General features: G+C 37.6%; 1 protein-coding gene across 2 annotated transcripts in view; it reads right to left on the bottom strand.

Annotated features, from left to right (window-relative positions):
* Nucleotides 1-21,083: 21,083 nt before the first annotated feature.
* Nucleotides 21,084-22,903, bottom strand: part of BANK1 (B cell scaffold protein with ankyrin repeats 1) — a 279,826-nt gene continuing 278,006 nt past the window's right edge. For both annotated transcript variants that reach the window (XM_058666993.1, XM_058666992.1), the window contains exons 16-17: nt 22,093-22,156; nt 21,084-21,779 (exon numbers count right to left, since the gene is read on the bottom strand). In XM_058666993.1, the coding sequence (XP_058522976.1) occupies nt 22,097-22,156 (60 nt within the window). In that variant the 3' untranslated portion in view covers nt 21,084-21,779; nt 22,093-22,096. The remainder of the gene's footprint in view (nt 21,780-22,092; nt 22,157-22,903) is intronic.

A 22,903-nucleotide genomic window follows, 5' to 3' on the forward strand; every position in this document is an offset into this window, starting at 1 on the left:
GACATATCAAGAAGATGGATTTTTTTCAGAGTGTTTAGCTTCTAGCCTCTAATAGTGTTTGCCTGATAGGATAATTGTTCACCCTGAGATTCTTGCCCATTTATTCTGATTAGTGTTATAGGTTACAGGTGTGTGTCTATACATGGCATTCAATTATTGGGATGTTGAAAAACATACGTGACACAAGTCATATATGGCATTCAATTATGCTGATGTTGAAAAACATGATACGTGCGACAAGTCATACCACAAGAAATTTTCTAACTCGAGATTTCAGTAGTTAAGAACATACATTAACGAATATATTTTCTTAGAGATTTGATCTTTTTACCATTGTGTAATCTCATTCTTTATCCTTGATTATTTAAATTTTTAAATTATCTTAAAATTAGTTTTAGTTATTTGAAAAAAATATTTTGATAGTTCCAAAAGCTCTGAGATTTACCATCTCCCACACTTCAGAACTTCTTTAGGATTACTATCTGAAGAAATTTTATTAAAGCTACTATATATTTTATGTAATAATTGACAGACTCTCATTGCTGGCAAATGGAGATAATTTTCATTAATGTTTGCTCCTGAGTCATACCGACAAACTTGTTGACTTAGTCTTCCTTTTAAATTTAAATGTATATAGCATATGATTTATGGAACAAGTTCTCATTGTCTACAAATAAATCCTGTATTGTAAATAATTTGAAACTGCTCAGTCACTGGTGAAGTGTTATTGTACTTGATATGGATTTAATCCTGTTACTGAGGCTCTCATCAACAGATGAATGAAGAAGAGTTGATGTGTTTGTGAATCAGAATCCAATTCTGCGATACTGGTTCCACAGCAGATTTTGAATAGGTGGAAGATGATCCTGTGGAATTGGTGCACAACTGTGTACTCCAAAAACTATTGTGCCTGTGCCTACAAGGTTTGCACCAGCAAAGCGTGTGACCTGTGCCTTCTGCCTTTTTCCCTTGGTAACTCAACTCAGACTTTTGAGGCTGTATGAGCATCACATCATAAACCTCTCAAGACCGTCGACAAAAATCTAAATTTACCCTGCCAGTTTCTGCAGTGCAAATGTGTACTCTACATTGTCTTCAAAGGAAAATTAGCTGACCTGTAGATTAGAGAGCATCAGTGTGCAGAGTTTTCTAACCTTTTTCATATCCATTCTGTTGCCAGCAAATTTCTTCACTGATAGATATTTGAAGATGGAGAAAAGATTAATGAGTTCATCAAGTAGCACAGTTCCTGGAAATAACAAAATACTGGTTCCTTCTTTCAAGTATAATTTCATACTCCAACCATCTAGTCATTGCAGAGAGCTCTTCTGGATCAGAAAATGAGAATAAAGTGGAGCCTCAATTGTGGCTCATTTACTCAGCTTACTGAGGCTTAACTCACCAGGGACAAATGTCATGAATAATTGGAAATGTGTTTTGAAAAGCTTTTCAAACTAGCAAATTGTGTCTTTAACAGTGAGCTATTTATTAATTTCAGTCTGTCCATATAACCGATTCATGAATGGCTGTTAGAACATGGCTATGCATTTCTGCTAAAATGATAAGAAATTTCTTACCCTGCCTTTTAAAATCTACCTTTCATTTAGATAATGGATATTTTCTGTTTAAATTCACTCAGGTCTTCTATTACCTATGTGTTTACCACTGGGAGAAATATCTGGTATCTTTTGGTATTTTTCCCATAGGAAACAGTGCCTTTCATCTCACAGGACTACCTTGAGGACTAGGTGAGATGTTATACAATCAATCTTCACAGTAAATGTTCAGCTTCCCTGTTTCTTGCTTCTCCCATATCCTTTCTTTTTATTCTATTGGTTTCAGTCAGCCTTTTAATTTATCTGATGACATCTTTCTTTGGAATAAGAAGGAATGGAATTTTCATTCATACTCCAGATAGCATCCTTTCTCTTAAGAGAGGTAACCTGCTCCCTCAAATCTGATTTAAGATGTTGTTTTTCAAAGTAACTCTGTTTATCATGCCGAGTTTCACAGGCTTTTTGCAGGTCTCTTTTTGTTCATCAATTTGTAAAGGGAAGTGAGTTCCTGAACAGATTGGACATTAGTGATTGTTAGCCTTTAAAAAAAAAATCTCATTTTTGCTGGAGGAGTTGAAAGAAGACAATGTAAAAATGTAAAATGAGCCTCATATTGCTGTTCCTCTGGGGGCTCATTCTGATTCTTTGACATATTATGTGCAGTCTTAAGAGGAAGTATTGCATTTGTCCTACCTTTTCACTTCATCCTTCACAGCTGTCACTGGCACTGTGTGGGCTCATCTGTGGGAAGAAGTACTCTCTGCCAGGGCACTGTTTGTGCCCTTGATTGCAGGTGGCTCTCGGGGGGTGAAGCAGACACTTGTTTCTTCACTTTTTAAAATCTATCTTGTCTAGCCCTACCCTGTAATGAGAATTCAGCCTCAGTGACTTGAAGGCTGATTCTACACATCTCAGTTCTCTGTTAACAAGAGAGACAAGGGTTTACATAGGAAGTGATGCCAGTAGATAAGTTAGAGTTTGAACTCAACAGGAAAGAAAGGTTTGTGACATAGACAACACTAGGGTAAATAGAAGCTCGACAAACAATTCTTAAATAAGAATAGAAGGGGTTCCAAAGGGCCTTTTGAAGATTCCAAAGGATCAAATTCACAATACTATGTGAGTCTTAATGAAGATACTGATAGTTGTGATTAGATGAACTAAGGCTATTTAGATTAAATTCTAAAATACTCAAACCTTACCTTTCTTTTCAGACACTGAAAAATGCAAAACATAGAAGTTTAGACTTGTAAGTTCCTAATGCATTACTTTTTATTAGCCAAGGCCTATTAATAGAGTTGCTTGTTCCCTATCCACATGACTTCTACTTCAATGCCAAAAGAATATATTTAATTTTGAGTTTGGGAGAAGTCAGGCATAATGGGTATAGCAGGAAGGCTAAAGCAAGAAAAGGTTCCATTTGAAATTGAGGGGGAAACCATAAACTAAAAGAGAACTGAACTTTGGTAACGATATATACTGTAGTAGAAGGGAAAGCTGTTAAGTTGAATTTGTTCTCATGGTTGACAGTAGCTCAAAATTTTTAAATCTCATTTCTTTCTCCAGGTAAGAAGCACACCTCGATTGAGTTATATATTTATTAGCATCAATTCAAATCCCTCAAGAAGTGGGAAGTATGATGACATTAAAAGTCTAAGAGGCTTACTGGCAAATGCACCTATGAAAAGTAAATGTGACGGGGAGCAGGCATAGGCCAGGGGAGTCTTCAGTCTTCATTGACTGGCCAGCACTATGAACAGTGAAAGCAAGAATTGTTAGGTAGGGAGACTGAACACTAAAACCCGTGCCACTAAGTCTGGGCAAGGTTGACAGCATGCCCAAGTCAAAGGCTGTCCACCTCAGATTTCTTACATGGAGCCAAAATGCCCTGGTTGTTGTACTAATATTGAGAGCAGGTTGAGAATGCTGTGGCTCATGATAAATATTGAAATGGATTCAGAACATGGGGATACTGGGGCTGTCAGCACACTCTTTGGAGCAATTAATCTCCTGAGGTCAGTCTGACAGGTGCACCTCTTTGGATACCATACTGTTATTACATGAGAGCACTTCAAAAAGCAAGTGAACAGTGGAATTAGAAGGCAAAGGGTGTGTGTGTGTGTGTGTGTGTGTGTGTGTGTAAAACTCTTGAACTCTATATGTAGTTTTTTCTATTTCAGTATGTTCCATAAATGTTTTGAAGATGTCTCACACTTTGTTCACTATATTAGGTTAATGTAACACAAATACATAATCTGGGGCATCTATGTTCAACAGGAATTTGCTGTTGATAGTTTTGTAGGTTGAGAAGGTCAAAAGTCAGGCAAATGTAATGCCTGGGAAGGCTCACTTTGGGTTCCTAGATGGTGGCTTCTTCATGTGTCCTCATGTAGCAGAAGGGACAGTGTCTTTGGCCCTTTTGTAAGAACACCGATTTCACTCGTGAGAACTTTATCCTTTTGACTTAATCACTACCAAAAGACTTAATTACCACTGTTCTGCCCCCAATACCATCATCTGGTGGAGTAGAATTCAATTTGTGATGTCTCAAGGTGGGGAATAAAGGAGACAAGCATTTGAACCACTACTGAAAATCTAGAAATTCTGTCCCTTCTCGTGTTCTTTTGCAAGCAACAGTCTGTTTCTGTATTAAAACCAGAGTTTTAACAAACAAGTAAATCTTCACAATTTATTGTTCTGTAACTGACATCTGTACTTATATTACTTCCCACTTGGACTGTGCGTTTCAGTGAGATGTGTGACCTAATGATGTTTTTCAGAGAGCCCTGACTGATTTCTACCCTTTTCCTCCCAGTGTGTCACACTGTTTAACCAGTATAAATCTCTCCTTGCCTCTGTGGTATAGCAGAGTTGCTAGAAGAAGCAGCCCTCATCTTCAGCTGCTTTGGGAGCACACAGGGGTACACTAGAGAGGGAATGGAAGGACTGTGATGGTTTCATTAAGCACAAGCCCTGTTCTCCCCCTCCATGATAGCAATACTCCACTCTAACACATTCTCAATGGCAGGAAGCCTTTGAGACCTCACAAATGACTTGGCCCCTTCCTTCCACAGAGACAAGGATGCTCTTCTAAAGATGAAAATATGTGGAATAAAGACAATTCTTGTTAGGGGATGGTTCCTGTCTTCACCACTCATGTAGGAAAGAGTGTTGCCAATAAAAAGGTGACTTTGATAACTGATTCCAAAAGGCAGACAGTAAATCTGTTTCAGGATGCAGACTCAGAAAGTGAGTTGCTGCTGATGCTAGTTTTCATCTATGTAATTTCTAAATTAAGCTAGCACTGTCTGTTAGGCAGCAATCCTGTATAACTGTTCTCTCTGTCACAGGAGGGAAGCTGCTCATCAAAAAATTGTGTTGGGTTGATGCCCAGGGCCAATGCTGACTGTTGTAGCAATTTTGTCAAAAGCAAGCTTGGGGCCTGACAGCACATTTGCTGAAAAATTTCTGGTGCACATCTGCTCAGTAGTGGGGAGCAGCAGTGGCTCTTGGGCTTAGGTTTACTGTGTCTGATAGGAGGAAGAGGCTAGATTTAGTGTTACTGCTTAAGGGGCAACACTTCTCAGTTCCTGTTCTGATACAATCGTATGCATTCACACATCTGACATTAAAAGCACAGTGTTCCTCTGCAGAATCTCCTTTATCAAAGAGAAAGAGTTTCCGTGTTTCTGGGATTTAGTGGCTTCAGCACCAGCAGCACTACTGTGTTCATTGTTCAATAGATCTAGGTAAACCTACTGTTGATTTGGAATTGTATTCTCTAATGAAATTAAAATTATAAGACTGGAGACATTCAGTTGGTCCTTTATGATAAAAAGCTGTTCTTCCCTTTTACTTTCATAACAAATCCTGAAATTGAGGCCATATCTTTATTTAGTTTGTTACTCTCCTTTTGGCACTTTGGTGGAATAGCATGTATTTAAACACTGGTATTTTGGAACTGTGCAAACCACTTAAGTGTTTTTGTGAGGAGCAGTTATTTCTGTTAGTTGCCTTCTTTACTTGGAAGTTGACTGTAAATGTCATGAAGTTTATGCCCTATATAAATTGCTTTAATTTTGTGGGGTTATATAACTTCACTGTGTTTGTACAGGCTAAATATATGCATGAATTATTTTTTTTTTCCTTTTTGCCATAGAATCTAGGAGCTTGTTGAATGCCCTAGTAAATAAAGGCAGCCATATTTAACTGACACTGTCTATTCTTTCTGGCTTCACTTCAATCTGGTTGACCAACATTATTATTTCTGCATGATGATACTTCATCTTGGTAATTAAGTGTGAAGAGCAGACTAGCATTCTCATCAAAGCAATTCCAGATGGCAAGTGTAATTCTTAGGCTTCCAGTTTATCAACACCAGAATCCTTCCTACCATCTCTTCTATCTTACAGAAACAAACATGGCCCAGATGTCGTGATAAATGTGTGGGATCTATCCTGTATTCTTTCAGGAACATTTGTCATGGCCAGCTCTAATTAAAGACCAAGAAATGTTTTCAGCTGTTTTTACCCAGTTGCTAAATCAAATGGCAAGTACCAGAAATTTAAGGAACTTAAATAACTAAGTAACTAGCGTATAATGCAAATAAAAATCCTAGTGTAGAATAAAAATTTTGTCATGACACTGATAACAGATTTTTTTTACTGTTTGTTTATTTATTTATTTTATTAATTACATTGCATTATGTGACACAGTTTCATAGGTACTGGGATTCTCCCCACCCCTCCCCAAACTGCCCCCCCCCATGGTGGATTCCTCCACCTTGTTGCATTACCACAGTTCAAGATCAGTTGAGATTCTTTCATTGCAAGCATATACCAAGCATAGAATCAAGCATCTTATTGTCCAGATAAGTTCAACGGCTTGTTGGAGAGACCATCTCTGGTCTGAAGGTAGAGCCGGCTGAGTATCATCCCCATTAATTAAAAGCCCCAACCTAACATCAGCAACATAACAGATTTTTAATTTGCTCAATATTCTACAAATTTGGATTTTTCAATCAAATATGACAAAATTCCAAGTGAGTTTAACAACCTAATATTGAGCACTTTCAGATTTACTTGTTTATCTGAAAGGCAGAGATAGAGATATATCTTGCATTTACTGATTCAATTCCTAAATGACTGCAATGGCTTGGCCAAGCCAAGCACCTAGATATCCTTCAGGCTCCCGACAGTGGTAGCAAGGACTTAAGTATTTTAAGCTATCTTGAAATGCTTTCCCAGGAGGATTAGCAGGGAGCTGGTTTGGAGGTGGAGTGGCTAGAGGGCTCATATGGGATGTCCGATTTGTAGGTGGTAGCTTAACCTACTCCACTAAAATGCTCGCCCCAATTTCTCATAATTGTACTGATCACAGTGTGTTGGTCTGCTGACAAAAGAATTGCCTGTGGCATTTAAACCTTTTCTGGAGTTCTCTTTTAGAGGGTTTCTATGTCTCTTATATTTTAATTGTCTTTAGTTTTATCTGCTTTAGGAATTAATACTATGTTGCATAAGAATACAACCCAAGAAGTACCACAATTCAATAATGTACTTTCTTTAAATACTTCAGAATTGTTGTCATGGAAACTCCAGATTCTCCTCAAATCTTGTTTCAACTTTGGATTTAATTATTGCTTAACCAAAGATTTATTTATTTTTTTTTAGCAAAGAAATGTGCAGTATTTAGCAAGTGGATATTTTATTCATGACTAGATAACAAAATGAGTAAAATATTAAGAAAATAAAAACTAGAAAATACAAACACATTAGGATACTGCTTCTCTGCATTGAAAATTCTGCTCATTTGCCTGCTGGTATGTGAAACTGGTTCTTTATTATAACAAGTGTAATTTTGATTTGGGCAAGTGAAAAAATGTATGTCCATTTACCTAGGAAAGTACTGCTGTGTTTTCAGATGTATCATGAGTTTCTCAAGCAAATGAAGTGAGCAGTTATTTGATCTTATTATCAGCACCTCTTCAGACTACCTTATAATACCACAAATAGAGGATCTTCCACAGCACACATGTGTCTCATGGTCTTAAGTCTTAAAATAAGGTTTTCTCCAGGACCTTATTCCCTGTGAAAGTTCAGGGGAGAATCTTTCCTGGACTATCAGCTTTGCAGTGGTTGGGTGGCAAAACTTGGTTTATAGATAGTAGTTTCATATCAGTGATGCGTTTTCCTAACATGCGTTATTCCACTGTACTCCCACAGCACAGACACTGGTCCTGATAGATTCAAGGCCTACCTTAGTGTGGTATGATATCATCTAGATTATATCCACAAAGACTTTATTTCCAAAATGTAGATCATTTTCATAGTGAATAGTGATTGGGAATTCAATATATTATTTGAGGAACTCAGAATTCAACCTACAGCCTATACATTTTGAATTCTTTATAGTCTTGGTTACAGGCACAAAAATTAATGCCTATTTCAGCAAAGTACAGCTTATTGGGTATTTGGTAGATGGAAGGTAGAACTGAAATAGGTGATAGGAATCTGGGATATTCTTGGAGGTGTACAAGTAAGGTCATGCCACTGAAACAATCTGACACTCTTTCTGCTCTTGTACTCGATCCATCTAACAGGTGAATTGGTATCCTAAGAATAAGTATTTGATTGACTGAGTTTAGTACAATGGTAGTGCTGACTTTGGTTTAAAGAAGGATCTGCCACTTGTGACTTATGCAATGAACTGAATCAGCTGACTTTCTTGTCCAAACTCTAGCAAAGGGACAAGCCTTGACATGCATCAGGATAAGCCATCACTAGAAATGTACGTCTCACATAATGGATTGCCTGGGGTTGAGTCTCCCTGCTGCTTCCAATCCAGCTTTTTGTTTAATGCATCTGGGAAGCTGAGATTGTGTTTCTATTATTTTTCTTGGAGCCCCCAAGGGAATGTCTGAGTCCCGCATTTGACCTGGACTAGCATCAGCTATTACTGATATTTGATGTAATAAACCAGTTCATGGTAGACCTTTCCCACTCTGACATGTGCACATGCCCTTAAGAAAAGTTAGAGTAAATAGGGAACTTTTGCAAAAGGATAAAAGGTGCAAGGATAAGAATAGGGAAGGGGAGGATACAGACACATATTAGCCAAAAACAATAAATATCTTCTAGAGCAAGATAACATCTATAGCATCATGGTAACATGAACAACTTCTTATTTAACAAAATATTCAAGTTCATATATCAGCCAAAGTGTCTTCTGAGTTACCCTCTGGCAACCAGTATTGGAAGAAAAAGGGCAGAAACAATATTCACATTTTTAAATGTTTCTACATATAAAAGCCAATTTCTTAAGGTTGTGAAGGTAAGAAATCATGTAAGAAGCTTGCACATGATCTGTCAAAAAGCAGCTGACCTATAAGTCATGCTCTCCATTGTTTGAACTGGATTTTCAGTCCACTTACACAGATGATTTGATTTATACAGGTCTTGAAAAAGTAATCAAACCAGGTATTTTAACAAATGGCCCCAATCATAAAAGAAGACAGAAGATTCCTGGAAAATATTATTGAATATAGAATTTATTTTTACATCTGCCAGGAAATCTAGGTTGCTCAACAATTGGTTGAAATGAGGAGAGGCAAAAGCTATCCGCAGTTCTACAAGACAGGGGTACGAAACCCCAAAGTAATGCTCCATGCTCAAGCTATTTTGTATGTGGATAGGAAGCTCTTTCCAGAGGACAGTGTGAGTAGTATATCCCAGCAGTTCTACATGTTAGATCACCTTGGTTTGAGTGGCTTTTCTCCCTTCCACATTACTTTCATTGTATTTTTATTGAAAAAAGATACAATAATAAAAATAAAAAATTCCATAATTTATTACTTAAGCTATTCTTTTTCCCAACTTATGATATCATAACTGCATATTTCTACCAAGTTATCAATATGTATTTGATGATTTGTTCTATTTCACATTCTGTGTTAGGGCATTTTCTGCATATACTCCAGAGCAACGTCTGGGTGGAATCATCGTTTACCTCACTCTCTAACCTTTCCTGATTTTTATCTTTATAGAATTTATCACTGACTGACATCACTGTATATACTTATTTCCTTATTGACTGAATACATTAAAATCAATCGAACATAGCAGGATAAAGAGGTGTGCCTATCATATAGTAACCATTCAAAGAATATTTGTTGAATAAAGCGATTAATGTTATTAGATGTTTAGAATTCATGTTTCTGCTATTGCTCTCCAGTCAATAATGGATATCTTATTGCATGTAGGCTTTTTTGTTCTCTTGAATATTTCTTTCTAATTACATTCATAAAGTGAATATTTGTTTTTGTTCGCACTCATTCTTACTTTGTCATTATTCAGCCATTTATTCATATTCTGAAGTGCCTGTACTGGACAGTGTTTTACAACTGGAAAAATGTGGATGAAGTTCTTATCTTCATGGAACCTGCATTCTTGTGAGGAGTTAGATAGTAAATGGGCAACTTCTGATCAGTTAGTGACACCTGCTGTGGAGAAAAATGTAAAAGTGCATTCAGATGGAACTGTCAGGAGAGGCCTTGCACAGAAGGTTAGTTTGGAGAGCTTGAAGTGAAGCACATGACTAGATTAAGGCCATTACAATATATACTTTCTATGTGTTACCATGTTACGTACCAATGGATCAAGTTGCTCATAAAGTTGTTTTATGCTTATTTGTGAAGTGTAGTTCAACATTAGATTAGCTTTGTGTTAGCACAAGAAAAATGGATGTATGTTTTACATACTTGTTGCTTGTTTGCAATTCTTCATAAGTGAATACTTTGTTCATGTCCTTTAGGAGTTTATCATACTTCTCTTACAAATCTGAATGTGACTCATTCAAAATACGAATCTTTATCCTGATTTGATGCTATTATTTTCATCTTTCATTGTATGGCCTTTTTTTAAAGTGTGCACTTTAGTGGGGTAAACTGAAATTAAGTGTTTGTAGGGGCAAGCATTTGCCATGAGGTAAACATGTTGTTTGGGACACATATCCTGCATCCCTCTGATTTAAGGCCTGGCTGCGCTCCAAATTCCATCTTCCAACTAAAATGTACCCGAGAAGTGCAGCAAATGGTGGCTCAAATAGCTGGATTCTGGCACCTGTGGAAGACTGGGGTTGACTTGTTCTGTATTTGGCCTGGCCGAGCCCTGGGCCTGGTTATTGTGGCATTTGAGAAATGAATCAATCAATGGACTCTCTTATCCATCCGTATATTCTTTCTCTCTCCCTGGGAGAGAAGTTAGGTAAATTTTTAAAAAGTGCCTAATTGATTATATTAATATAATATTTTAATTCTCCCTGTATCCACATCCCATGCCATACACCTTATTTTCTGCCACTTGGACTAAGGATCAGCCATGTGTCTGACACTGAGTAACAATATGCAGTAAGTGTGACAATGTCAGAGGCCAGAAAAAAATGTGGGCAGTGGGCATGTTCTGTTCTCTGCAGTGGCATGTGACTGTCTTGGCCACATTGCTTGTAGATGGGAGCTGTGTGACGCAGAGCAGAACTGTGAAGTCCTAGTGCAGGCTGTGCTAGCTCTGCACCACCAGCGACTCAGCTGAGCCACTTACATAATCTACAGATGAGTGCAGTCACAGGAGGGAGCCTGTTCAGACCAGCTGAGCCCCTACATACTTACCAGTTAAATACATGTTTATAGCATATGTCACAGGGGTTTCATAATTATTTTCCTTGTAGCAACAGTTGTTGACTGGTGTGATTCAAAGACTATCCATCCCTAAACTGCCACTCTAGCTTTGTTTTATGTCTCGTATTGGTTGCAGATGTTAATGAAATGAAAACATCTTAAAGTATCCTAAAATACAATGTCAGTGTTGGTCAAATATGAAAATGCTTTACTGTGTCCTCACATGAACTGAGTAGATAAATTTGGATGAGTAAAACTGGGAATAACAAAGAAGCATCCTTTGAAATAATTCGATCAATATGAATGGTTCTCTTTGAATAGTGCGTATATGAGAGAGGGGGTTGTTACCTGAGCACAAAGAAGAATGAAGAGGCAGGTGTCTGGTGCTGTGGATGAGACACCTATTGAGATGACCCAGCCCATATCAGAGTGTGTGGGTTTTAGTCCTGGCTCCACTGGTAATTCCACCTTGTGTTAATGTGTGCTCTGAGAGGTAGTAAGTGATGGCTGCAGCAGGTGGCTCCCCGTCACCCATGTATGAGATCTGAACTGAGTTCCCAGCTTTGGCTTGGCTGTGTGTGTGTGTGTGTGTGTGTGTGTGTGTAATTAGTTGCTTTGAACATTTGTATGGTGAAGTAGGAGATGGGATATCTCTTTCTGCATTTCATACAAAAACCAATGAAACATGTGAAAGATATGTTAAAAAGTTATTTTAATTTGAGCAGAGTGATACAGAGATGAGGAAAAACAGAGAAAAATCTATCTACTGGTTCACTCTCCAAATGGCTAACAGCAGCTGGGCTGCTCCAAAGCCAGGAACTTCATCTAGGTCTCCCATGTGGGTCCCTGGGCACAAGCACTTGGCCCATGCTCTGCTGCTTTCCCAGGCCATTAGCAGGCCATAGGATCAGAGCTGGCGCAGTCAGGACTAGAACTGGCACCCTTTTGGGATGCCAGTGTTGTAGGCACAGGCTTAACTTGTTAAGCTGTTACTCCGGCCCTATTTTAGAGGTGAATTTATAATATATTACTGATAAGGAATAGCGGATACACTGTTAAATATAATACTGTTTCTTTTCTATAATTACAAGAGGCAAGCCAAGACATAAAAATGTTGTGCTAAATGGACAGTGTCTGTTTCTCCAGGAACACTGATATGGTAATGGCCTTTCACCTTGGAATATTAGACCATAACTCATAGTGACTTCCAGGTAACTAGTATGATTGCATGGCAAGCATCCCAGCAGTCCACTACTCCTTTATAAAATCTATACTCGCCTGTGGCCCTAAAAAAATACTGCTATGCAATTCTGAGCTAAATAAATGAATCAGAAAGCAGATGAGATTGTGGTTCAAATGCTTGTGACTGAAGTGCTTTTCTGCCCAGCCAGAGTGTGGGAAAGAAACTCTGAGAAAATAACATGATCCAAAACAACTGAAGTCATGCATTAATATTCAATTAATTAATCTTATCCATTTACATATTTATTGTTCAAAATTGGGAAAGTTAATTCAGGAATAGATTTGATGCATGTGTTGGATGTATGAAGGTCTATTTTTCTGCATGCTGGGCTTCAAAATGTGGCTCAAGTCAGCCTATAAAGTTAATGATGAGGGGTTGAACATGCCTTAAAGAGGAAATAACTGGACTTGACACAAATTTTGGACTGTGTTTAGAACCAAAAGAACTAAGCAATGAATAAAATACTAATGCCTTGATTACATGCGAAAGTGAAATACTTACCGATTTTGTAATTTGCTATGTTTAGGTTTTGATAACAGATTATGGTCATTTAACTAAATGTTTTTGAGAAATAACTAAAATCAATTCTGAATTTTACCAGTGTGTTAATGAAGTTTTAGATATACCTGCAGTAAAAGAGGGATTTAAACCTCTTGTTAAAGCTTTAAATTGTTGTAGGCTTTATAATATTACGTTAGAGGGTTTCAAATATAAACACCTGAATAATCTGAAAACTTGGGATTTATTCTAATGGTGGATTTATGCCAGAAGTAATGTTATTTCATGGATCAAATAATGTAAAAGATGGCTCAACTACTTTTATTTTTAATAATCTATTTTCATTTGAAAGGCAGATTTCACACAAAGAGGAGGCGAGACAAAGGTCTTTAATCACAAATGCCTGCAATGGGCAGAACTAGGGTAATGCAGAACCTGGAGCTGCTTCTGGGTGTCCCATGTGTGTGCAGGCCAGCCTCCACTGCTTTCCCAGGCCATAAACAGGGAGCTGGTTTGGAAGTAGAGTGGTTAAGACTCAAATTGGTACACATGGGAAACCAGTACAACAGGCAGTGCTTTATCTACGCTACAATACAGTTCTGGCCACAACATTTGTTCTTGTAAGTGCTTACTACAGTGAGTTCTGGGATTGAGAATTGAGTAGCAAAGTGAGGTATCAGAATTTTCTCTAGAAACATTTTAAGATTTATTTATTTTTATTGGAAAGGCAGATCTACAAAGAGAAGGTAAGACAGAGAAAGATCTTCTGTCTGCTGATTCATTCATTTCCCAAGTCACCGCAATGGCCGGAGCTCAGCCATTCCAAGCCACTCCGAAGATAGGAGCCCAGAAGTTTCTCCTGGGTCTCCCACATTGGTGCAGGATTCCAAGCCTTTGGGCCATCCTTTACTGCTTTCTCAGGCTACAAGCAGGGAGCTGGATAGGAAATGTAACTGCTAGGACATGAACGAGCACCCATTTGGGATCCTACCATGTACAAGGAGAGGATTTTACTTGCTGTGCCCCTAGAAATACTTTCGTTAAGTAAAAGTCTGAGTTAAATTTAGAATCTTGCTTATGAATAGGTATATTGGTTAGAATTTCATTTGAGAAATAAATGGCTTTAATTTTTTAACCAAAAAGGCATGGTACAGGGAGGTAAATGTCATTGAAATCTTTGTAGAAATTTTAAGAGTTAGCTCAGGTTAAAAACTTGGGTAGCTAAAACCTAGAGATTGGGGAGTGGTTTTGCCAAATACAACCACCCCATACACATAAAGTTAGGGACCAGAAGCTTGTAGATTGTGTTGGCTAAGCATATTCAAATGATCTGACATAACTAGGTGCTGCAGTAATAGACAGTGGGTTCTCTATCCCCTAATGCCTCTCACCTTTCATATCTTTCATGAAATTACTAATGGTGGAATGTATGTCACATCTTATCCCTACCTCCATGGGGTTCCCGGGGGAGGCAGAGAAGCATATGCTCTGGCCAGTAACTTCCTTTAAACCAAGGGGCATAAAAAACAAAGGCCTGAAAATAGATGCTGGAGCTACCTTCAGAAGACTGTTTTGAAGATCCTTGTTAACCTCCTGTTTTTAGGAAGGTAAAAAACAACAACAAAATAAGTCAAACAGTTCTATATTCATAACAGACTTCATAAGTAGCTAGCATTTTGGCAGAATCAATGCATATTTTCGTGTATTAAAAAGATGTTTGTCATATATTCAAACTTAATTTTAATTAAAAACTTACTTTTGTATTTAGTACAAGGAGAAATATTAGCTTCTCAGTTGTATAGTTTGTTGACATAGAAGTAAGCTTTTTGGAGCATATTCCAAAGTGAGAACTTAATGTTGATGATAGTTATAACAATTCAGTGTCTATGGAGCATTAATCATTTCTCAAGTATTTTCATAGCATTACTTTTCAGATTCACAACTGCACAACGAGAAGCTGTTAAGTCATGAGAAAATGGGTAATAATTAGAGTATCACAAAACCCAATAAAACTTATCTAGATGTCATCTCCACCTTATTGAGAACATAATCCAGCAAACCACCAAACCAATCAAATCAGGAAATGTATTACCTGTATTTTCTTTCCCCACGTGTCCTTAGCCACATCAGCAAGTCCTGTTTGTCTCTAGAACATGTATTACATATCCTGTTCTGCAGTCAGAATGCATTTTTGACTTAAAACCTAGCAGTGGCTTAAATAAAATCTACATGGAATAAAATCCCCCATGCGCCTCTTTACCACTTCAAAATCATTTCATTTCCCTTATCCCATTCCCATCATTCTGTCACTTGAACTGCGGTTATTCACTGGGGTAGTTAGAATAACAGCATAATGTAAGCTGAGTAGCTTAGAGGACAGAAATTCACGTCCTTGGAGTTCCAGGAGGGGAATAGTCAAAACACCAGCAGGGTGATATCCTGTGATGTCCTTGAGTAAAGTTTTTCCTCTTGGATTTTAAATGGCCCTAACTAACCAATGACTTCATTCATCTCTCCTCTTCAAGTGGCTGTGTCTAAATTCCCTTTCCTTTATAAAGGCCCCAGGCATACTTGATTACATTTCACCTAAATGATGCTGTTTTGATCTGACTCTTAGAAGTTTCTAACTCTAAAAGTCACAATCTGAGATACCAGAATTTAGAAATTCAAAATAATTTTTGAGGTAAAAAACTATCAAACTAATTTTTCTACTTGCAGGGAAATAAGCCCCCTCATTTCTTCCTCTGGGGTCTTTGCACTGAGTATAAGTTCTACCTTTACTGCTATTCTCATTCCAATTTGTATTCCTGGGTCACTCTTGTCACTTTGCTGGTATCTTAGAAGTCTCTTCTGAAGTCTTCCGTCACCACCCAAAGTGAAGCAGCCCCACATCCTGTCTCATCATATCCCTGTACTTTACTAGTTTGAATTGGATCTAATATGTTCTGATAGTTTCCATTATTTTCATTGCTTATTATCTCTTTTTCCCCAAGTATATGCCAGAATGTTGGTTGTGGGAGGGCAGGTAACTTGACTGTGACATTTGCTGTCTTCTATCATGATATAAAACAGGGCCAACCCTGACCCATAGAAGATGAAACAAGAGAAAGATTTCCTTCTTCCACAGGGCTTTGGCGTTCAATATTCTTGCTGCCTGTAACATTTTTCTGATCTAAATTTTTGGTAAAATTTTCAAAGTTCAGATTTGTTTCTAGGCCTTTTTGGTCCATATCCCCACTCTGCATACTGTTTGACAGTTTGTTGGTGCTGCTTGCTTCTGCTTCTGGCAGGTGCTCCCCAAATAAATATTAAGAACGGGTGAATGACGTGCTCCTGGAAGGAATGTGTTGCCTGCTGACATGTATAGCAGCCTAATGAGTATAGCTGCTGCAGCATATGGAAGAATGGTCTTCCTGTTGATTGGGGAACTGTATTATACATACAGACACAGTTGGCATTGATAAACATATTTATTTATAATAAATAGAAATACCAACAGTAGTCCTAAGAACAAAACAAGCTATAGGTTTAAAAAAACTTTCCAGGTTATATAGTACTACTTCTATCATTTCTCCAGGTCCCAAATAAGTTTTCTGTCCCATCCTGAAGAAGAATGGCCTTTTGTTTATTTCCATTTCAGAGGTTGACACAAGAGCAGAACCTCAACACTGGTTTTCTGACTGGAAAAATAGCTCATTGTTCAGGAAACCCAGAAAGCATAAAGCACAGTATATTTTTTAAAAATATGAACCAAAGTTTTAGTGGCCTTAGATGCGTTGTTTTGCCAATTTTTGTCATTGCTCTTTATGTTAAACTGGAGAAGAGTGTATCTAGCCAATACCCAAATAGGGGGAACATGAATATCACAAACAATCACAGTTTATGGAAGCCTGAGAAAAACAGGTGGAGATCCCAAGTGAAGGTCTTACACCTTTCCAATCCCTGTTGATGGCAGATCATCAGCTAGCATTGCCCACATTAGCCGATGGGCAGATTTGTGAGGGGTCTGGGAATCAGTGGATCTGTCTCAAGCATGGAACAGCTCTGTTCCTTGATGAGAAATGCCAGTCCCATGACCGGGAACTCATAGCTTGGAAGCATGACTGCATGTCTTCCCTTGAGTGCCAAGCCTAAGAGCCGGAATGTCACTTCACACTTTTGTGAATCCCTGGCCTCTTTTGCATGCACAAAGAGAAAGTGCTCAGGGCAAAATTGTTAACACCTTTACCACGAATGATAGAACCTGTCCATCCTCAACATCGAAAACAGAAAATCAAAACTGCTGGTTAATTTCCTAAAGAGAATGCCTCTACCTCTGAGTCCCTGGGAGGCATGTTTTGTATAGAAAGCGAAATGGCAACATGAAAATCATCCCACTAGATTCCGTTGGTTCAGAAACTGATTCACTGTTTTATACAGCATGGCACATCCCTGAGTGATGATAGAGTAGCTCTCAGTAGAAACCAAAGTGAATGTTTATTTGAAGACTTAGTAAGAATGTTCAGTAAGAATAAACAGAAATTAACGTATTTTATCTAAACACTTATTTAATAATTCAGTCGAGGACAAGTGATAGGTCACTTTGATTTTTTTTTGAATAAAACAGAATTTTATTTTTTGCAAAACTCATAATTCAAGGTTTTATTTTTTTATGCTTCACCATGCAAGTCCCATGTACCAAAAAAGTCTCATGTTGTCCAAGGAAAGCATCAATGGTTGATTGTGCCACAGCTTCCTATTAAGCAGGTTTTGCACTCCATCTTAACTCGTGACTTGAGGCAATCTTTTCTCAATCCATAGTGGATGTGGCCAACGTACATATTTATTAAGTATAAGCCAGTGTTTCCTGTACTGTGTAAGTATTAATACCTGACACTGCATTTATTTATAATGCCCTATTAAAATGGAATAAAACACATGCACTTTCCAGATTCTGTCAGTCGATGTATCTCATTTTAGGGCAATGCCCTCCACAAGTTCTTTGAAATATAAACTGAGAAACCACAATTGTAGAATCTTTGCATTTGGGGTTTCCACTTGGATTCTGTATTTCTTCTATTCATGAATGATCTGGGTGGCTATCCAAAGTCTTGTAATCATCAATCTATTTTGGAACCACATGCTGCAAGGCTGTATGCAGAAGCCAGCTAGGTGACAAGTCAGCCAAATATTCCACCAGCATTCCCATTTTAAACAAAATTATTTTTTTTTGCAAATAGCCTGCATTGACTATTGCAAACTAAAATGTTCTAAGGAATCAGTGGTGAATAGGATTATACATTCCAGTTTATACCTGTTTTCAATGTGAACGACTAAAAATAATCCATATCACTATTCAAAAGCCCTCCATGGTTGACAAACTAATGCTTTATGTTTTATTTCTCAACTAACATTAATATTTCTTTATTTTCATCTGCTTTTAGGGCAAATTAGAAATGTCTGTCAGCTGGTTCACTCGTAACAGTTCACACTAAGGCATGGAGATTCTTGTTCTTCCACATGGATAGAAAGGCCCAAGTACTTTGAGGCACCATCTGTTTCCTTCCAGGGTGTATATAAACTGGAAATTGGTTTAGCAGCAGAGAAGAGGTTTCTGTCAGCACTTGGATGTTGGTGCCTCAAATGGGCAACTTGCTACATTACAATATTCACACCTTAATGTTAACATTTTAATCCCCATTTTACCGAAGTTGTCATAGGGGTGAGCGAGATGGAAATAACCGGCTTATACACATTGGCCATAGCTGACTCAGGTTCCAAAATGTTGAGTCACTCTTGCTTCAAAGCTACACTGGTCATTTCCTTGTGTATGGTGCCAGTCAACGACCTCAGTACTAACATCTGCATCTTGAGAATGAACTTACTGAGCAAATGATGCACCATCATTTTAAATTTTGAGAATAGTTTTATACAGTCTTGCCTTTTGATGTCTTTTATGTGTTATCAGACCTACAGGTATAGCTAGTAGTTACAGACAGAGGAAGATCTAAAAGTAAGGCCTGCTTACCACCACTGGGCCAACCAGCTCAGGCGTACTAGGTTAGTCTCACAACACAGATCGCTTTCCTAAATATTTATCCATTTAGAAAAATGAATTGAAAATTAATGTAAAAAAAGAAAAGTCAAAGTTACTAAAATGAGCTCCCTCGAGGATTATAGCAAACAAGAAGGAAGTTGAATGAGCTAATACTTAGCACATAAATAGGATGCAATGACTCAAGTTGAAAGGTCATTCTCATTAGAAAGCAGTTTCATTTTCTAAAAGTTAATGTCTTAAAAATTAGTTTTTGTGATAGGACTATTACTGTTGATTTGTAAAACATTTTAGATGCTTGAATTCTTCTGAGTTTTTCATGGACTTTTTAAGACATATGGACTTTAAACAAAAGTGTTTCCACTTTCCAAAATCACAAAGCTTAATTTTTAATTTGAGCAACCTCAAACCATTAATCTTGGATTGCTTTATAGTTTAGTCCAGAGTTTTCAGTCTTGGATGCAAGCATCATGGACCGGATACTTCTGACAATTCTCTGTCTTGGGTATTGCAAGATGTTTATCATTATTCTTCATCACTATACACTGTTTCGGGACCATTTGCCCAGGAAAGGCAGTCCAAAACAATTTCAGATATTGTCAAATTTCCAGGGAGGAGGGGGAAGAAAAATGTCCCAGTTAAAAACTCACATATTTTCTTCCTATTTTATCATAGTGAATTGGCTAGGTAGAAAATAAGGGATTTAGTATTTAAAATATAACATTTGCAATGCAGCTCAATACCAGTTCAAAAATCTCTAGAAGTCACAGTACTGGTAAATTCAAGGGATGAGTCTCGACTAAAGTACGGAGCAGTGGCTTGGGAATAAACGTGATACTTGAACAGGGGTGACAGGAAAAAGAAGCAGTTCAAGGTCTTCAGGTATTTCTCGCAGGCCTTCCCCTTTTCAGGTCATGGCTTTCCTTTTCGGGTCATGGTAGGAGTTCCTATAAGATGTTCAAATCTCCACGGAAATAGGAGGTCTTTCCATTCCAGGAACTTTGCTCCTGTTCCCTATTGTCTTCTACCACTAAGAAAAGGCATCACTTCGGTGGCCAAATTTAATGGACAAATTAAATTTATGTTTGATCTTCAACTGGGTTTCATCAATGGATTTCCTCTAGAGACTGAAAGTATTGCCTCCCCACGGAGCAGATTCAGGTAGGATCATTTCTAAGTTTGGCTTACTGTAATCTCTTCATATTCCTTTATCTCCCTCCTCCCATCCTTCATGCGACAGGCAGGATGAGGACTCCTCTGACACTGTTCTTCCAACATTGTCTAGTCATCTTCCTGACTCTGGCAAAGCTGAATCGGTCAAGGACAGGAGTCAGGGCAAAGAAGCCTAGAGTTGTCAGTTATGTTGACATTTCTTGTTTCGCTTTTCTGTGTGATGACAATGTAGTAAGATTTCAAGGGCCAGGAAAAAAGAGGTGATTGAAGAGGCTTTTGGGCTTGGCCTTCAACTAGGCTCAATCCTTAAGCCTGATAGTCAGAAGTCTTGATATTTGATATCTACCTGTATCAAACACACAATACTCAGGCCTCATCTCCCACTTTCACTTTAAATTGAGTCTGGGGTTTGGATTTATTTGTGTTAGAAACGCTTACTTCACTGGATTTTGGTAGAAATAAAAATCGCAGAATTGTAGTCGGAAATTCTTCCTTTAGAGATGATAAACTCCTTTGAGGTTTGTAGATCTAGAAAGTTCTAGAAAAAACAACTTTCTCCTTTTCTATCTGGATGGGACAGCCCACAGAAATGACAACTCAGTGTGTAGATGCAAAACTATGCAACTAAATTGCAAATGTCAAAATCAGAAGCATATTCCATCACAAACTAATCAAATTATATCTTTTAAAACAAGCATATTTGAGAATGTTAATGGGTATAAAATCCTATGAGAAGCATTTTAGAGTGATTTTTAATATCCATTGACATTCTTGCCAGTGTTTAGAAGCTAGAAAATAAAAACATTTGTGCTACTTAAGTCCTATACAATGAAATTCCTTTCTTTAAAATGGTAAGTAAATCCCTCTTTATGCTGATAAGCAGAAAAATGTGGTGACTAATTTCCATGCATTTATTTTGAAAAGACAGTTTTAAATATTCAATTTATTTGTAGTATTTGTACATACAATCATGGAATGATGTGACAGCATTGTAGTCCAAGCTAGTGATTTATTTCTAAAAATTAGCTGACAAAATTAAGTTTTCAATATAGAACATGCATGTAGAGCTCTAATGATAGGAAAATTTAATAAAGTATTTTAATTGATGTGAATCAGGTACTGTTTTTCAAATTAACAAAAAATAGAGCTTTGAATGTGAGAAACCTAGAAAACTGATCAATCACTTAAAAGTAAAACATGTGCTAAATGAATTTGTATTTACATGTTGGCTGTTATTAATAAGAAGTAATCCAGTAAGGTTAGTGCCTCTAAAAGGCCAAAATAATTTGGTCACACGACATTGAACTTCTGTACTTTCATCTTCCTTTGTCAAAATGGAAACTGGCTGCCTCAGTGACAAAGTGCATTACAAATGCAAGTATTTTCAAATAACACAACTGCTCTTTTGGCATTCTATTTTGACATTTATAAACCCATCTGGAGCAGGAACAATGCTAATAACTTGTGACTGTGCCAAATTCTGAACTTCAGAGTCTCACTTCTGTTTTTATAGTACAGACTTGCCCTGGAGAGAGCACAGCATCCGAATGTAAACTTGCTTCATGCAGAAGGCACAGTATCTGCTGATTGTTTCATTATAATAACCTGAAAATGAGATCACAGGAAGTGTATTGTAAATGACTCATCAATCGGAATTCATTAGCTGACACAAAATCACTGCCTCCATAAATCTTTAAGATCAATCGCCTTTAGTTTGAAAAACATACATGCTTATCCTTTGAAAATAACACAATTATTTAATCAGCTTTGTTTTTTAGAAAAATGATTCCTTCAAGGATCTAATAAGAGTGCTTTACATTTTTATATATGTGTATATACATATATATCCATATATACACATATACATGCACACATATGTATATATGTTTTATATACATACACAGAGCTAATGTTTTACCTTTCTAATGATCTTTCCTGCAACAGAAACCGAATTCCTTTTCAACATGAAGTCGAGCAGGAAGCTAGGAAGGAAACAAAGATAAAGTGACAGATACAGAGTTAGCATGCTTTCTCTGTTAAGGTTGAACAAAGAAATGCATCATAATCCCAGTTGTCTTCCATAGCCATGGGAGGATCTAGAGGGCAAATGGCTTTGTATAGGCAAGTGGATAGGACAGACTCCAGCTTAAAAGGAAACTGGATAATTGTAAAGTTCAATAAACTACATCAAAGTCTTTGAATTCAAAGTTTATTATTTTCAGGAAGAATCGTCTAAGCATTGGGAACTTGTGTTCTATGCTTTCTTACCCCAGTATCTTTTTCTTAAGAAAACATACTATAGCGGTGTAGTCCTGATTTGTTAGAGTGTTGGTATAATGTTAGTATGTTAGAATGTTAGAATAGTAGTGTTAGGCAATGTTAGGCCCCTTTGTGCCAAGAAACTGCTACTTTGCCAGGTCAGGAGGCACCTGGACTGTGGGAAAACTCCACTTCAGTGATAAATCTGTTCTTTGTTCCTCTGTAACCTTGTGAACAGTGTCACAAATCTTATCTATCAACTAACTCAGGTTCAGGAGGGCAGGGGTGCAATTCTCTGGTCCCAGGACCTGGAGGAATCACAAAGATAAGGGTCTGAGAATAGGATGAGCCATAAAAGATAATGAGTGTGGGGATGGAGTAAAAATTGACATGTCTGAGGTTTGTTACTTTTTAACTTTGATGTATGTTACAGGGGCCTATATAATCTCTAGCCTTTTGCTGGTTCAGGG

The sequence above is a fragment of the Ochotona princeps genome, chromosome 7 (genome assembly GCF_030435755.1).
Source record: "Ochotona princeps isolate mOchPri1 chromosome 7, mOchPri1.hap1, whole genome shotgun sequence".
Classification (NCBI taxonomy): domain Eukaryota; kingdom Metazoa; phylum Chordata; class Mammalia; order Lagomorpha; family Ochotonidae; genus Ochotona; species Ochotona princeps.